Consider the following 16,890-nt stretch of genomic DNA (forward strand, 5'->3'; position numbering starts at 1 on the left):
TATAATAATATTAAAAATCATTTAAATTTTACCGCATGTATTTTAAAAATCATTACTTGATATAAATTAAATATTTTATTATTTGTTGGTTATTAATTTATTATTATTTTAACCATTTTTTATAATATTGCAAAAGCTTAACTTTCCCCGTTGTTTTAAGGGATGTTTATTTATATTATTTCTGTGCTATCGATAGCCCGATATAAAACACTGGCAATCCCTGAACTTCCTTCCTTCTCTTTGGTTCACGACACGAGTTCAAACACCCACACAAACATTACACACGCATACATCCATTAGCCGGTGCACGATTGAAAAGTCAAAATAACGGCATCTACGAACTCGCATAAACGTGATTTCATTTTGCAATATTTAAACTTACACTCTGTATTAAGGTTTTAAAGCGATTGGTTGATACCAAAACCATTATATTTTTTTTAAACATTGTAAGTATGATTATTTGTCATGACTAAAAATGAACAAAAATCCGAAAATTATTAATTGCAATCAAACAGAAAATGTCGACAAGTTCAAAGCAAGTGCTCGAGACTGAAGTGATCAAAGAAGAAAATGGCGCTGGCGCTTTAGAATCAAAGCAATCACCGAAGGAGCAACGAAAATGTAAGCAAAAATATTTCCTTTTGATGGATAATGAAACTACTAGTCGGGAAGATTTCGAAGAGTCTGATATTCAACAAGTGCTAACACCTGTTGAGAAGGCAAAATTCGCCATGCCTCCACCGCCACCACCGCCCACTCCTGTTCAAGCGCAGCCACGGTCAACGTCAGCGGCAGCTGCAGCATCGGCAGCGTCGCCGGACACCGAAGATGATGACGAGAATTCAGAGAAATGGGAAGATCCTTGTGCACCACCACCTCCGCCACCGCTTCCAACAAATGCAAAAGCCATTTGTCAGCGTTATGTCAAATTGACGGCAGTCAAGTTAAAAGACGCACTGGAGGAGGCCATTACGAAAATGGAGAGCAACAAGCGGGAGCAGCAGCAACGAGCGAATTCCGATGTGAGTTAAATAAAAAGCAACAACAACGCAAAAGTGACAAATTTACAGTTATGTACTTACAGTGCTCACTTGATGAGTTAGGCGATTTTGTAATAATGCGTATCAAACAAGAGAAAAAAAGACTAATTAGAATTTTCAATATATTAAGCTTGGTGCGTAAAGCGTAGATTTGGCATATACATTTATAAAAATATACTTGACACATCACAACTTAATATTGTAGGAAATTATTTTATGAGAATCATTTTATATATATTTGTATGTATATCCTATTTAATTCCTTATATCAAAAATTTAAAAAAGGAAGAAATCAAGTTCTAAAAAGTATCTGTTTCGCTTGGACGCGTTTATTTAAATTCTGCATCTTCACAATTTTATTTTGATCAGGTTAACTTTTATTTTCCTGTGTACATCTATGTATGTATATTTTTTCTGATTTGATTATTATATCTGTAACTTTGCAGCTGTTCCAATTACTTCATTTTTTTTAAGTCTTACATTTACTAGAAAACAATAGGAGCCCTGTTTTATATGCTCAGATTATTGCAACAGTTTTCCAAATTTATTAAGTGTATTTCATTCATTTTTATTTTGTTAACCTCAATAGTATAAAATATTCAAAATATAGTTCATGTTTTTCAAAGAGCTGCAGAATCAGCAATCTGACCGTATACAGTACAACAATCGTTTGACTTTAGAAATTTTTGTTTTGGAAATGATATTAAAATTAACGTGTCTGAATTTTCGCTAACATATTCTTGTAGGAAATTTCACTGGTATTGCTAATTTTGTTCTAAACTTCATAATTATCTCTTCCCAATTTTTTTTTTTCTGTGCTAATTTTGTTGCCGTAAATTGTATTGCTCAATAGTCGGTAAAACACGTTCTGCCTGAAGCTCAAAGGGATGCTGTAAAAATGTCTCCCACGTGTGCAGTAAAACGTTCGGTTAACCCGATTACAGCCATGATTGTACATCCGAAGTGCAACAAGCCGGCCGTCATCCGTAAACTGGAGAGAAAGATGAAAGTTGGCAAGTTGATGGCCAAACAACTGCAAGCTAAGAACTCCATCATCTCGAAGGACGCCATACCTTTGCCGCCAGCAACAGCCCATGAGGATGAGGCCACTCAGGGCCTGATGACAATGCAGGTGTTGTCGGCACGCGCTTCAACACCTTATACACAACCAACCAGTCTGTTATCCTGCGATTTGCATTTGAGTCCACCTACAAACCAAGCCAAGACCATTGGCAAGAAGCAGCTGACCGAACAACAACAGGCTAATAGCCAAAAGCTACGCAGTTCCTCGACCGCCAACGGCTTAAGCAGTCAGCGACTGTCGAAGCTACGTAACACCCAATCGACTGGCGTATTGCCCGCCAACAAATTGGATGGATCTATGTATCATTATAGCCGTCAGAATCTGTTGGAGATTCGTAATGCTATGATCCATGCGCTGATACATCGTTCCAAGGAATCGCTGACCTTTAGTATGCCACGCATTGCCACCTGCGATGACATCGAACTCGAGGCACGTCTACGTCGCATGAACCTGTGGCGCAACGCAGACGGAACATCCATTGTGCGCACCTCCAACAGCTTTAAACCACGTGTCAATCTCCACAATCCTAATGAGTGCATGCCCGCCTTCTATAAAAACAGGAATAAGCAACAATTGATCACCGATGAGTCTATCATACAGAGCCAGCCACCGCAACCACAGCAAGAATTTCAGGTAAGCTCTCATTTCATATGTACATACATATATTCATGTTCATATTGAGCATGTATATTATCATGCATTTGTTTATAGTATATAACCAAGTTAATCTAGTGCTCTTTAATCTGATTGCATTTTGATAAGACTCGTCGTTATGCCAAGCATTTATATATAGCTGATATATAATTATATACTATATAGTGTACCTATAATTATTGGTAAACTATATTTGGTATAACGAATTCCTCTTATTATATATAGGTACAATTAGCCATAAATAAGAAGCCTAAATTAAAAGTAGCCTAGCCTCAAGCAACCCATATTTAGTAATTTTAGCAAGAGCCCCTTTTGAATATGGTAGTAAATATTTTAAATATTACATTTGATATAAAAAAAGTAACGGTCACTATGTTCAATAGCCGGACAGATGGGCAAGAGTAGATCAACATAAATTCTATATAAATTACATATGTACTTTGTGTCATATGATTAGCATCATATAGTATTCCAATACTATATGCACATATGTACATATAATCTGTATACACACATATTTGGGCATTCATACAAGGCAACTCAAGTGTTATGTAAATAAGTTGAAGGCGTAATCTAAAGCCGGCTCACAGTTTTACTATTTGCTGATTATAGGAATTAGTTAGTTCAATACAAATTTGTGGTGCTTTAATTTTAGGTTTAGCTTTTTTTTTTTGCATATTCGCAATTGTATATTTTAATTAGCGCAGCTGGAAATTTTGAAATCATTTGCTCAGATAATGCTTTGTGCCGTCCGAATCCCTCAGTCGCTGTGCCGCCTGCTCTGGTGTCAAGTCACGCTGAGCCATCGCCAGCAGCTCGAATCCGACCATAAATTTGCGAACTGTGGCTGAGCGGAGAAGGGGTGGATAGTAGATGGCATGGAGTGTCCAGTGGGCGCTCGAGGCGTGCGCATGCTCTGGTCCAGTGGGCGCACCATGCCAGCCCATCGAATAGGGGAAGGAACACTTGAAAAGATTATCATATTTGGTGGTCAGCTGCTTGATGGTCACTGCCAAGTTGTGGCGCTGATTGTCGGTTAGATCGTTAATCCGTTTATTGTTATTGCGTGATATGAGCATCGTTTCGAAAGGCCAGGTAGCCCAATAGGGGACCACCACCAGCCAATCGGGATTCTCAATGACAATGCGTTCCTTGCGCTGCAGCTCCCGGTCCACATAGTCGCTCAGCATGGGTCGATCGTGGGTGGCATAGTAGGCGCGTAGTCGTTCCTGCTTCTGCTGTGGCTCTGTGGGCAGGAAAGAGCAGGACCAGATCTGGCAATGGGGATGCGGATTCGAGCAACCCATGGTGGCGCCTTTGTTCTCGAATATCTGCACCCAGGCATACTTGCCACTCAGTTCATTGAATTGCCTAATCCATCTGAAATTTGTGTAAGAGGGTTGAGCGAAGCGCATTAAGGATTATCCCTTACTCACTCATCAATAACAGCGCGGATTTCTGATACACTCATGGTAGGCAAGGTTAAATTCGACTTGGGATGGAAGCACATGACGCGACAATTGCCACGAGCTGGCGCTGCCTGAAATAGCGGATCGTCGCTAGCGGGTGGCGAGGGCACCTGCTCCAAGAGTGCGGGAAAGTCATTGTCAAAGACATAGGTGCTATCATAACGTTCCGTGATGAGGCCATTGGGTCGCTTCACGCCCGGGCAGAGCGGATTATTGGGATCGAATTCGGGTTGCTCGTTAAGTTGCGGCTTCTCCTCCTGCCCAGACCAGGGTCTCTGCATGCGATGCGGACTCACAAGCACCCACTGTCCATTCAATGGATTGAGGCGTCGGTGCTGGTGTTCTACATAAATATAAATTTAAGTATACAATTATTTGTGTCGAGTATGCTGAGTGCACTCTAGAAATGTTATCAGATCAGCAGCGCTCCGCATCGCACTTACCGGTAGCCACAAACTGCATGTTGTCACTGCTGCTATCACTGCATTCACCTACTGCGTAGGGGTTACCTCTGCTGTTGCCTATTTGTAATGGCTGTGGTTTACCGTAATCTGTCGCCCGCTCGGCGAATGGAGTCCACGGGACAGCACAATGTTAACTGGCGCTAGCAGCGTTTTAGTTTTTGTTTTTGTTCATCTCCGACTAGCGCTTTATGCATATGTATGTATGTGTGTATGTATGCACATACACATGCATGTACATACAATGTGTTTCGCCAAGCACAATTTTCATTTTACCTACTCTCCCTTTTGTTTTTGCACTCAGTTCGCTTAGCACGCACATTCGCAAGTTTACTTGGCGGTTTATCAGCTCACGCTTGCAATCTCTCTGTCTCTCACACAGCTGGGACTGTAAATATATGTAAATATGTGTATGTGTGTGGGTATGTGAGAGCTTCACAGCTAGCGCCAGCTGCTAGCGATGTGCAATCTCGTCGATTAACGGTGAATGTTTCTAAACAGTTACACAGTTGCCGCACACAATTTAATATTGTCGTATGAATTCGCTGTCACAAATTCTTGGTACAGTAAAGCATCGCTAATACGGAAACATAGTATTGACTACCCTTATAATTAATTATAGCAATAGTATATATGTAGATATTATGTACCTTAAATATTACATATGAAATGTGTAACTTATTCATATTTTTGAAAGCTATTATTTTTTTTAGCAGACTCTAGTGCATTAAAACTGTTTTATAAGATAAGCAAAAAGATTAGAAGTGCTTATTTACATAAATTTGTAAATATGTAAATATGTACTCTTAAGCGTTTGTCTACTTAAAAGTTTTTATATACACATACGGTGATTGCTCGACGAAAATTCAAGTTTACACTTTTATTTGCAAATATTTGCTTAGCATTATATTTTACTATTCAAATATTTTCTTTGGCCTACATTGAAGATTTAATAAAATAATATTGGTCAAATAAGTATAGTTTACTTCAAAACAGATTTTATATCATAAAACTCTTTCGACAGGATCCGGCTATTGTTAATCAGAGACGCATTGGGAGCGGACGTCTATCTCATACGAGATGGTCTTACAACAACAACCATAACAATAATAACAATGATTACAAGTCCATTCATTCATATAATAACAATCATCAGCCAAATTCCATGGGTAAATCTCACATGGGTGATATGAAATATCAGAACAACAACAACAACTCGAGCAACATGACTGTTCTCAAGTTCTTCGATAATGGTGAGATTAGCAGTACGCAGTTGAATGGTACACAACTACCGAATGGCCGCCCGAATACGCCCATAATGGGCATGTCTAATAATAGTCGTTCCGAGAACGAGAGCTTGAAATCGAATGAGTCTATCGAGGATCTGAATCGGGCTAATGAGACTTCTGTCAAGCCAGTTATGACGGGCTTTTTGTTCGTTTCCAAGTCTAGATCACGCGATGCGGACGAGCGCCACTATCGTCGCTACAGAAATCAAAATGAGGAACCGGAGTGGTTCAGCTGCGGTCCTACCTCTAGACTGGATACCATTGAGCTGTGTGGCTTCGATGAGGACGAGGAGAAATTGTTGAAAGAAGGGGCAATCGACTCGAATGGCGACTCCATAATGCAAAAGCATAAAGTAAGTGGGATAATATATGAGTTATTTGCTATAATATATTTTTGTACTCTTTCATTTGATAGGTCGAGCCTAGTAAGTATAAATGGCAGCATCCTGATACAATTGGTCGAAACAGTAGCAGCAGCAGTAGCACTCACAGCAACGTCGGTGGCAAGTCCATTTCAAAGAGTGACAGTAATAATAATAGCAGTTCGTTGGAGAACATGAACAAAATACATTCGGCTGAGCATCATAAATATCAGCATCAGCAACAGCATCAGCAACAGCATCAACATCAACATCAACATCAGCCGCATCAACCGAAGGACGAGAAACGTTACAACAATCGTTCGGTTCCGTTTGATAGGCTCAAGCACAATCAAAAGAGCTTTGATAACAATACTTACGCGCGCGCCGACGGCAACTATCAGCAGCAACATAATCATCAGCATAAGCAGCAGCATCAGCAGCAACACCAGCAGCAGGGATCGAACAACAATAGCAATTCCAAATTTATGTCCTTCTTTGCACGCGATCGTCAGGATAAGAATGGTTCATCGTCATCATTGAATGACTTCTTCAGGCAGGCCATGAGTCAGAGCAGCAGCAGCAACATCAGCAGTAATAGCAATTTGGAACAGCCGAAGAGCTTGGGTTTTGTCAATCAAATGCCATCTGTTGACCAACTGGAGGCCAAATGGCGTCGCAACTCGCTCGGCAATATGGCAGATATTCCAGCAGCAACAGCGGCAGCAGCCGCTGCAGCAGTCGCTGCTGCCGTAGCCCATGTTGGCAACGACAACAACAATAACATCAATATTAACAATAACATCAAGCAGGCTGATAATTTCCAAAAGTTAATTGGCGCTCTGCATGGCGCCAAGCCGCAAATAGTGCCGCCTCAGATGCCATCACAACAGAGCCAAATGGGAGCTGATGCCATTTCGAATTTCATCTTACAACAGCAGCAATATCAGCAGCAACAGCAGAAGCAACACGTGCTCATCCAACAGCAGCAGCAGCAGACCGCCTTCCTGGCCAGCCTGCAGCTTAAGGCCATACTGGGACGCGCAGATACGCAGCTGTTGCTACTGCGTCTGACCAAAGGTGAGTTTGATTTTAAGCTGTATTTGTTAGTAACAATATTGATATGATGTCGTTTGCTGTAGGGGAAATTTCAAAGCATGGCCTGCTAGTGCAGTTGGCCAATCCTCGTTTAACCACCATGGATCGCGAAGCCATAACTGCTGTACTGCAATTTACAAATACTCAACAGCAGCAACAGCAGCATCAGCAGCAGCTGGAGATGCTCTCGAGTACAGTGATTGCCAGTCAGTTGCAGAATCTACACAATTTGGCTATTGTTCAGCAGACGCTCGCAGCGCGACAGCAGCAGCAGCAGCAGCAGCAGCAGCAGCAACAACAGCAGCAGCAACAGTTACAGCTGCAACAGTCACAGATGCAGCCGCAGCAACTGTCGCAAGAGGATCTGCAGGCGCATGCCAACACCATAATGCGCAATGCGGTCATGAAGCGTAAAATGGAGGAGCAAACCTCAAAGTTGCTCAACATGAATGTGACGGCAACGGGCAAGCAACAGCAGTTGCAGCAACAACAATCACGCTCCCAATTGCCGGCCATGCTTGGAGCGAGAGTTGGACGCCAGGATTCAACATCAAATGCGCTGCTGAATGCGCTCATTGCTGGTAAAAGCCTACCAGCAACAATTAACGGTAGCTTGGTGTCATCCCAGCAGCAGCAGCAGCAGCAGCAGCAGCAACAGCAGTTGTCGGCTAACTCACGACGTTTCACAGAAGGCGCAAATTTCCAAATTGGGGAAATGTCCAAGCCGGTTGGACAGTTTCTTTCTTATCAACAACAACAACAGCAGCAGCAACAACAATATGCACAGCAACAAATTCTTAATCAACAAAATACTCAGAGCAACATCAATCTTAATTTAAATAACAATTTTAACAAACCTCAAAATCAACCACAACAGTCTGTAGCAATGCTGTCAGCTGGCAGCGGCGGAGGTAAGTCCGATATTAATCTATAAATCAATGTTTACCTCCACACATACACATACATCTCGTCTACCTAGCTAAATTGAAGGTGGTTTTACATTTTATAACCTGGGTTTTAATCGCTCGTTATATCTGACGCTAATCTTTATCATATCCAATTTCTATTTATATGATAAAAGCATTTTTTAGAGCTACAATTACAGAGTATATTATTATTCAACATGCCGTATACAGAGTTTTATGGATAAATTCCTTGAATGTCTGAAAACACAAAAACCCCAAACTTACCTTATACATATTTAATTGTGTATTCGGTATTATCAGGTTTTTTTATGTGTAATTTCCGTTTTTGTGTCCCTCGGGCTTGCAAAAATTACGCATAAACTTCGGAAATATAAATATTTTGAATACCACAACTGCATTGAGTTTACAAATATCGTAAATGAGTATTATTAAGTCAAGCAGGCCTGACTAATATTCTTATTCTTACAACAAAAATTTGACTTTTCAATATTCGACAATGGGTCAAAAACTTATTATGGTTCCTCTTGGATATATCTCTTGAGGCGATATGCAATAATATATTTTAAACATGTTTTGTACTGGGAAGTTTATCTGTAAATCCCGATTCTGGAGAGGTATATTTGGCCTTTTGTTCCCTATTTCCCTTGTCTATTTAGATTTTTCTGGTTTTTTTTTTTTTTTTTTTTTTTTTAACTTCAAGTTTTGTTTTTGACAAGGGTAAACACGTTTGAAGTGAAAGCACAAATACACATAATTTGGACGACCTTTATAATATACATATACACATATATATACCTTTGGGTAAATAATATGAATATAATAATAATCATGAATCAGTTCACACAAAGTAAAGTAAACTAAGTGCAGTTTATTTATATTTGCAATGCTTTTCAGTTTTTATATTTGAAGTGACTCAATGAAATAAATATATAAAGAGACAAATGTGGAACTGAGTCTGAATATTCCATGATAAAGGTAGAGTTTATGTCATTCTTGACAAAAAAAAAAGTTGGAGAATATTTCATTCATAACCCAATGTCAATTATAGAAATATTGGTATTCTCATCAAGTTTTATTTTTCTCAGCTTGAGCTAATTTTATTTTAATATAAAACAAAGACATTCTTGTTTATCAACTTCCTATCTAAACACGTTTCTGAAAGACGAGAAATGTTTATTATGAACAGAGCTTTGTTTTGAAACACGATGGAAAGTTAGTTTAATTATTTATATATATTATAATTGAATTTATATTATAACTTTATGTAAATGGAATGAGTAAAAATTGCAGAGCTCAGTTTTCTTTCATTAACAAAAAAAAGTAGTGCTAAATCGACGTCGCTTTGCCCAGAACCAGTTTTTTATGCAATTCATGTTTATTTATATAAATAAATATACTCGTACGTTAGGTATAAATATTTGAGCAGATTTCAGTATAGCTCTTCGCAAAATGGAATGAGATGATAAGACCTGTTAATAGAATGGAATATTTGTTCGCAACTCTCAATAGATGAAATATGCAAGTTTTGTCAGTAACTTGTTTACGACACAAATAGTTTCATCTTCGATCTTAAGTTTCTAACGTGACAAGCTTTGAACAAGTTGGAAGCGAGCAGAATCGACTGCTGAATACTCGCTCTCAGCTAACTGAGAAATCTAAATTTTATATGTCCCAATTGGAGAAGCAGGTACATACATACATATATCTGCTGACTACTTCATCAATTGCGCGATCGAAATATTCGATTATTTGTTGCAATCGAATATGCCTTAAATAAAATATATTCCAAATATGCTCACTCCTAGCAAGCGTCTCCAACACTTAAACATTAGCTCCTATCTATCTTTAATAACGAGGAATTCATTGATTATAAGAAATCAATATACTCTTATTTGCCTCGTGCACAAGCATTCAAATGTTACTTAATACCAATTTGTTGACAACTTAGCAGTTAATTAGAATTTATCAGTAAATGGTTGAATGGATTTTTCTGAATTGATTGAACTGCTTACGTAGTTTACCTATAAAAGAACCTTTTCCAAATAACTGCAAATATACCATGAACAGGGGCTCATCAAGATATCGGGATCGTGCATTGACTTTTCTAATTGTTATATGGTGTTAATGAGATTCAACACTCGTGAGTCATTCGGCGCTTAATAAGTGGGTTTTCATGCTTGTGATCTTTGCCTACTTACATATTTACACATACATAAATATGTGTGTGTATATGTATATATGAACATATTTGCGCTCATACATCTTGAAGCGCAATTGTTGATTGTGCGGATTAGTTACGTGTGGAATTTCCATGACTTCTATAAGTCATTCGTGTATTAATTAGTTATACAAAGCTATTGACTGAAAATGTATGCGTTGAAGATGCCGATAATATAAAACCGTATAGGTAGGATAGAATAGCTTTACAATATTATTGCTTGCTATCAAATAATGTATTATTTATATTCTACAGCAAAGCTTAGTCCGGGTCGTTAAGAAATTCTGTATAGTTTTCCTAGATTATGCTAGCCTTGTACTCTTATCAGTATAGTCTTTCCCAGTCATTTCATTCGAATTTAGATTATAAGACAAATATTCTGTGCTGATATAGGAATTTTTTGCCATACAATGGAACACATTTTTCCACACTGCAGTTAATCTACTCCGCACTGTGTTGTAAAAAAAAAATTATGCATATTATGATGTGTATAAGTACTAGTTTTTGTTTATTATTTATGTTACTCTGTAATCAAATAAGCATATCAAGCGCGACGCTTTGTAGTCGTTCTCATTCTCTTGCCTTAGCTTCTTAGTAGGGTTGATGGACTTTGCCGGCGAACAGAATGTTGCCGGTGGCCTCCTCCTCGATGAAGAACACAAACGGGCGATTCACATTGAACTCGACAATGGTCTGGGAGCCGCCGAATTTGTTTTCTATCTCGACGACGGTGGCGGCATAGGCTTCTGTGCCCTGCTCGTTGACGTCGATGCCAGCCTTCTGCAGTATATCCGAGACTTTCACCTTGCCGGAGACATCAGCGCCTCGCGTCAGACCTGGCAGTGAAGCGGTCGTCTCGAAAATCTCACGTACGCCCAGCTGTTGGAGTGTGTCCTTGAAGCTGCGCTTGTAGTCAAAGTGGAATTTCGGCAGCGTCACCTTGACCTTGACCTCCTCCATGGCCCACTGGGCGCTCTTGACCTCGTCGTTTTCCAGAGCCTGTAGCAGCTCATTGATGCCGTCCGTGGCATGCGGCAGCAGCACAAACATCGAATTTTTTCCCTTGTACGGCAGACGCAGTATCTGTGCCCTCATCTTGTCCGAATTGTGATAGTAGAAATATTCCGTTTGCTCCATATACTGGACGCGCGTCTGGGCATTTTGGGCACGCAAAAAGGCACCCTCATATGTGTGATAGAACTGACGGCGCCACAGACCCTTGAAGTAGATCACGTTCGTCAGCAGCATTACGCATTCCTGAACGGTCTCCGGCGTGACCAGATTGCTTAGTCTTCCATCGGTGACATTGCTCGCCCACTCGTTGATGGCATAGGCCGCCGCCGGAGCATTGCCAAAGTCCAGAGCTTCAATATCGCCGTCGTAGAAGTGTTTCAAGGTGGCTGTGAACTTTTGCTGTGTCTCGATAAAGTTGTCCGTGAAAAGTTTGGTTCGCACATTCAGTGTGTTGTACAGTTGATTCTCCTTTTTGAACGAGTTGAGGGTCTTGCGATAGAACTCGCGCACATTGTTCGCTGATCTGATGTCTGGCTGGGTGCTTATCAGCTCTTGCTGTGTCTTTGTATTGGTGCCCGATGCCTCCGAGAGCATCGCCAGCACCAATTTAATGGAGAACGGCGATATAATGACATTATTCTGCTGCTCCGTATCGTTCAGTAGCACCGCCTTCAGCAGCTGCCATGAGAAGTTGTCATGTGAATCGCTGCGAAAGGGCACAAATGTATCGATGTCATCATAGGATGCTGCAGGCAGCGGCAGCGGCAGCGCTGCGGTCGCTCCACTTGGCACCTTATCGGTGCGCGTCTCGAATACGCCCGTCGGCGTTGTCGCAGTGGGTATGGAGTTGCCCTTGGCATGATGCGTTGAGGCGCCAATTAAGAGCATCAGCAATGGTAGCCAATAATTATGTGAACTTTTCATGATGTTTGTGTACATATTTTCTTTGATTTTGTGTGTGTATACGTGTGTTTTCACTCCTTTTCGCAGCGGCGATAGCAATAGAATTGAGCTTAAAGCGCAACTTGGCACTCAGCAGCAAAATTATGGAGAACCGTTTGGCGCACAGTTCCAACTGAGAGTGACTCAAAGCTCGCTGAGCGCAGGCCATTTTAAAAACCAGCTTACTGTTGTTTTTACTGCTGCTGCTGCGCGGCTACTGATTTTTCGCTCTATCGCTTTGAAGGGACTCCCACTCACGTCATTATCTTGTCAGCGCTCGCTCTTTCTCATTCTCTCACACTCGATCGTTCTCTGTATCACTTGTTTTAACTGTTGATTGATATGTACATAAATATGAACAAGAATGCTTCGATAAACGTAGACAGATAAGAGTCATGCGATTTGAAAGGATGTCCGCATAGTTTCCAATCGCGCAAATTCAAACGAGAAAAACCCAATAATAAACAATTATTTAAACAATGATATGAGAATACGTCCGTCAAATTACATGAATTGCTTTGATGAGTCTTTTTAGGTGTTTTGGTTTAAGTTCTTTACGCACATATAATTTAAATGAAAGCTGATTGCTATGACACACAGTCGCATGTGGCAACGCTAAATGAGCAGTGTTGATTAATTCGTTAAATCAGCTGTGGTTTTAAGCACACTTTTGCGTTGATGTAACAGTCGCCGGCAAATAGAAAAGAACTGAGTGGTTATATTTTATAAATTTAAGTTATTGTGCAATGCAAATACGTCGTCCTCGTGGTGTAACAGTACCACAGTTAATGGTTGTAACCGCAGTTGGTTTTTTGGGCGGTGTTTATATATGGAAGCCACTTATACTGAGATATAAAGACGAAAATAAAGCACAAAATAGCGAAACAACAATAACAGCAATACCAACACAAACAACAGCAGCACCAGCAGCAATAACAACAAGTTCGACAAAGTGGGAGAGCATTTCTGAATTTATATATGTATTACATGACGACTAATGTGCTACCATTTTCTTTTTCTTCTCAATTTGCAGATGAGCTTCATTAAACAATTTGCCTCAACAACTGTCGGTATGATGGCGATGGCCATCGGTTCGACGATGGCCATTTATTGCACTCACCGTTTTTTTATTCAACCGTATCAGAGTAAGAAGCAGCGTTTGGAAGCCGAAGCCTGTGCGGAGTACATATTTCAACAGGAGTCCCAGAAGCGTTAAAGAGAGACCGAGTATGATGGCTTTCTGTTTCAGAATTTCATAATAATTTTCTATTTACGACCCCAATTGCATACATTTTTAAATAGTATAATAGAAAATAGACTTAAAACGGTATACAAATTGTGTGGAAAGTTTTTTACAGATCCCCAACAATCAAGAGACAGACTTTCAACTAGTAGTTCTCAAGGCTCACAGATGATATTGTTATAGCAAAATTATTTATCTTTAAGTTAATCAAATGAAATTTTATTGGATGATTTATGAAATGAATTGAAATAAAACATAAATGAAACACACGATAATCTAAGTATACACATGTTTACAATTTTGAAATAAAACAGTATAAAAACCAATTTGATAGATTCTAAATTTGAAATTGAATATGATTTAAACATTTATCTTATTGATCCATAAAGCTCTAGAGTGCTGCGTTTTCGTAGCCGACGCGTTTGCTTCTGATTCAAGGAATTCAATTTGTCGCTGGGATAGAACTCCCATATCGAAAAGGATTCATCCATGCCAGCAGCGGCGAGCTTGGTGCCATCCGGACTCCACATCATGAAGATCGCGCCTCTATTGTTATGGGTCAAAATATCCACAACACGATTCAGCGAGGACAATACAAAGATCTCACAGCAAGGACAGCCGTTTTCATCTGAAGAAAAATTATGCTCAAATATTAAATAACTGCATACTACTTGATTTACATTGATCTAAGCCTACCGCATTTATAAATATTAACCAGTAATTCGCCCGTGATCTTGCTGAAAGTAATTGAATTGATTAGGATCTTATCATCGCCTCTCTGATAAAACGAAACAATTTCACGGCGCGGCACATTGAATATGTAAATTGATGATAGTTTCTTTTCAGCTGTGAAGAAATTGAAAAATTGCTGTTTATTATATAAAAAGTTTTGGAAATTTCGGAATCTTCAGCTGCTCACAAATGGCCAGTTCAGCGGCCTGCCATGGATGCCAGTCGAAGACGATGCCGCCCTGCTTGGCGCCCAGACGCATTATCACTTTGTATGACACGCCGTCGAATATATATATCTGACCCTGGATATCAGCTGTAGCCAAGTAGCGTCTCATCGGCGAGAAGCGCATGCAGCAGATCCGTTTCGAATGCTGCCTCAGGACACGCTCGATGGTCATCGTAGAGAATTGTATGACAACAATTTGTCCGCTCCTCGTGCCGCAGAGAATCTCTTCGCCATCCTCACTCCACTCAATGCAGCAGATGGACTCGAAAGATCGAGGCAAATACTTGCCATTGGCAATCAGAAACTCCTTTGGTGATTGCAGCAGCCAAATCTCTAAAACTGAATATTCGAAAGTTTTTAGAAGAAAATATATACATATGTATAACTGAGCAGAGTTTACTTTATATTGAAGTAATAATATTTCTGTAGAAGACATTTTTGACCCAATTGACAAATATAATCCAGATCGTTTTTAGTTTAAATTCATAATATTAATATATATTTATATATTATATAATTAATATATATGATATATCTTATTAATATATACAAAATCAAACGATCTATTGTAATATTCACCTGGATTTTCATCATCCTTGCAGCCAATGGCTAAGTACTTGCCATTTGGTGAATATTTCAGTGAACTCGTGCGTTCGACATTAAAAATCATGCTCGTATCATCACGATTACGCCAGATAATTAGATTTTCGTCAAAGGACAGGGCCATCTGATCATTGACAGACCAGTCCATCATATTGAGATCTATGTCGGTGATGATGATACTATAGATTAGACTGTATATTGGAGACTCTGATATAATCAGTCTTACCAAATGACGTGCATAGCTCAGGCATTTCGTTGGTGGTGGTGGCAAATGCGACGGGCCGGGCTCTTGGTTTACAGAACCAATCGCTGTCCGTCTTCTGCCTTCCCGTCCGTGAGTATTTGCACTGCATATCGCTGAACTGCAGCAAGCGATTCTCTTCGATGTTGAATACTTTATTCATGGTCGAAACAAAGCTGCTCTGACGCCAATAACTCGACCTCTGCGTGAGACTCTGAGCGGAATCAATTTTATAATAAATACATATGTATGTATTATATTTAGAGGTAATATATTACCATTTTCAAGAGATCCTGCTCTTTAGTCTTACCCACATATTTGAGATTGTAATTTATGGCTTCTGGCTTAAAACGCTTTGGTATAAAGCGATCCCCGAATGTAAATTCCTGTCTGTTGATGATTGGTTTATTCTAATTCATTGGATGGGATATTGGTTAGCTTTTATTTTGTTTTGATTTTGTTCTTTTTTCCACCTGATAAAGTTCATTTCGCCAATCCATGCGGCGCTGTTTCATAAAGGGCGGCGCCAAGTTTGGGTCCATCAAAGGATTCTTATTAAAACTTTCACACACATCCATATCGAAGACTAACATTGAATTAATTTCAAATTATTATCCACGCCATATTTAATAATTTATTCGTTTGAGTCTACGATTTCTGTAAAGCTTTACTTAAATAGCTGTAATTGCGCTCTCACTCTCTCTAGATCTTTGACTCTCAACTGGAGTGAGCATAGAACAGCAGCTTTAGGCGTTATACTCATTATCTCTTGTATTCCCTTTTGTCACATTCAGGGTAGGCTAGACCACCTGCATACTTCTTATGTTTGCTATATCATATATAAAGAATTATAAAATATATGGGTATATTAGAGTATGTGTCATAAACATATGTAAGTCTAAATAGCTGAGATCTGCTTTGGGTGGGAGTCAGAGAGAGTGATTCAAGGTCAAGCCTCGGCTGCGCTGCCTCTGTCGATTTCATGGGTAAGAACGTACTCAGAGCTGTGCTCAAGAGTCGTGCTCAATTTTTAGCGGGCATCAGAGGTCCCAATATAAAGGCAAGCCAGTCAAGCGCAGCTTCAGTCGGTTTTCTGCTTACTTGGTGTGCGCACATGAAGTGCTCCTCTTTTCCTTCCGGATAAGTGGTAGGAATAAGTCAATAATTGTGATTTGTAATATTAATATTTTTCATAGTTATAACGAATTCATTAATAACAATTGTCACTGGGCGAAAATTATAGTTATATTTATGTACATATATGTATATTATTTTTTTTAAACATAATTGC

The 16,890-nt window shown here is 39.6% G+C and overlaps 5 protein-coding genes across 7 annotated transcripts; 2 read left to right on the forward strand and 3 right to left on the reverse strand.

The window, feature by feature from the left end:
• Positions 1–244: 244 nt before the first annotated feature.
• On the forward strand, positions 245–14,065 carry cup (eukaryotic translation initiation factor 4E transporter cup). The gene is made up of 7 exons (XM_030385249.2): positions 245–446; positions 516–1,022; positions 1,894–2,757; positions 5,733–6,350; positions 6,413–7,436; positions 7,499–8,365; positions 13,588–14,065. The coding sequence occupies exons 2-7, from the start codon at positions 519–521 to the stop codon at positions 13,599–13,601; spliced, it is 3,891 nt and encodes a 1,296-aa protein (XP_030241109.1). The 5' UTR covers positions 245–446; positions 516–518; the 3' UTR covers positions 13,602–14,065.
• On the reverse strand, positions 3,363–5,112 carry Galt (Galactose-1-phosphate uridylyltransferase). The gene is made up of 3 exons (XM_030385263.2): positions 4,691–5,112; positions 4,215–4,590; positions 3,363–4,158 (listed from the first exon to the last, which is right to left on the reverse strand). Exons 1-3 carry the CDS (start codon positions 4,707–4,709, stop codon positions 3,501–3,503), a joined length of 1,053 nt encoding a protein of 350 aa, XP_030241123.1. The 5' UTR covers positions 4,710–5,112; the 3' UTR covers positions 3,363–3,500.
• Positions 9,678–12,715, reverse strand: Spn27A (Serpin 27A). The gene has a single exon (XM_030385260.2). It carries the CDS (start codon positions 12,549–12,551, stop codon positions 11,190–11,192), a length of 1,362 nt encoding a protein of 453 aa, XP_030241120.1. The 5' UTR covers positions 12,552–12,715; the 3' UTR covers positions 9,678–11,189.
• On the forward strand, positions 13,588–14,065 carry LOC149091920 (uncharacterized). The gene has a single exon (XM_089258501.1). The coding sequence runs from the start codon at positions 13,588–13,590 to the stop codon at positions 13,768–13,770; it is 183 nt and encodes a 60-aa protein (XP_089114627.1). The 3' UTR covers positions 13,771–14,065.
• On the reverse strand, positions 13,693–16,389 carry cort (Cdc20/fizzy protein cortex). Of its 3 annotated transcripts, none has more exons than XM_089258499.1 (7): positions 16,073–16,389; positions 15,878–16,009; positions 15,585–15,801; positions 15,335–15,517; positions 14,717–15,094; positions 14,494–14,643; positions 13,693–14,425 (listed from the first exon to the last, which is right to left on the reverse strand). In XM_089258499.1, exons 1-7 carry the CDS (start codon positions 16,190–16,192, stop codon positions 14,166–14,168), a joined length of 1,440 nt encoding a protein of 479 aa, XP_089114625.1. In that variant the 5' UTR covers positions 16,193–16,389; the 3' UTR covers positions 13,693–14,165. The 3 variants fall into 3 exon arrangements, with proteins under 3 accessions (XP_089114625.1, XP_017954269.1, XP_089114626.1); XM_018098780.3 differs by having other exon boundaries at positions 15,585–15,813; positions 16,073–16,356; XM_089258500.1 differs by having other exon boundaries at positions 14,327–14,441; positions 15,585–15,813; positions 16,073–16,355.
• Between the last annotated feature and the right edge of the window lie 501 nt (positions 16,390–16,890).

This window comes from Drosophila navojoa, chromosome 3 (genome assembly GCF_054131105.1).
Source record: "Drosophila navojoa isolate 15081-1374.11 chromosome 3, UAZ_NAV_1.0, whole genome shotgun sequence".
Classification (NCBI taxonomy): domain Eukaryota; kingdom Metazoa; phylum Arthropoda; class Insecta; order Diptera; family Drosophilidae; genus Drosophila; species Drosophila navojoa.

Excerpts from the sequence above, each read along its gene's own strand:
- cup (XM_030385249.2), top strand. The coding sequence starts at position 519 with ATGTCGACAAGTTCAAAGCAAGTGCTCGAGACTGAAGTGATCAAAGAA. Across the intron at positions 2,758-5,732 it reads AACCACAGCAAGAATTTCAG|GATCCGGCTATTGTTAATCA; the intron begins GTAAGCTCTCAT and ends CTCTTTCGACAG. Across the intron at positions 7,437-7,498 it reads GCTACTGCGTCTGACCAAAG|GGGAAATTTCAAAGCATGGC; the intron begins GTGAGTTTGATT and ends CGTTTGCTGTAG.
- Galt (XM_030385263.2), bottom strand. Across the intron at positions 4,159-4,214 it reads ATCCGCGCTGTTATTGATGA|ATGGATTAGGCAATTCAATG; the intron begins GTGAGTAAGGGA and ends CACAAATTTCAG.
- Spn27A (XM_030385260.2), bottom strand. The coding sequence starts at position 12,551 with ATGTACACAAACATCATGAAAAGTTCACATAATTATTGGCTACCATTG.
- LOC149091920 (XM_089258501.1), top strand. The coding sequence starts at position 13,588 with ATGAGCTTCATTAAACAATTTGCCTCAACAACTGTCGGTATGATGGCG.
- cort (XM_018098780.3), bottom strand. The coding sequence starts at position 16,192 with ATGTTAGTCTTCGATATGGATGTGTGTGAAAGTTTTAATAAGAATCCT. Across the intron at positions 15,814-15,877 it reads AGCAGGATCTCTTGAAAATG|AGTCTCACGCAGAGGTCGAG; the intron begins GTAATATATTAC and ends GATTCCGCTCAG. Across the intron at positions 14,426-14,493 it reads GGTTAATATTTATAAATGCG|ATGAAAACGGCTGTCCTTGC; the intron begins GTAGGCTTAGAT and ends ATTTTTCTTCAG.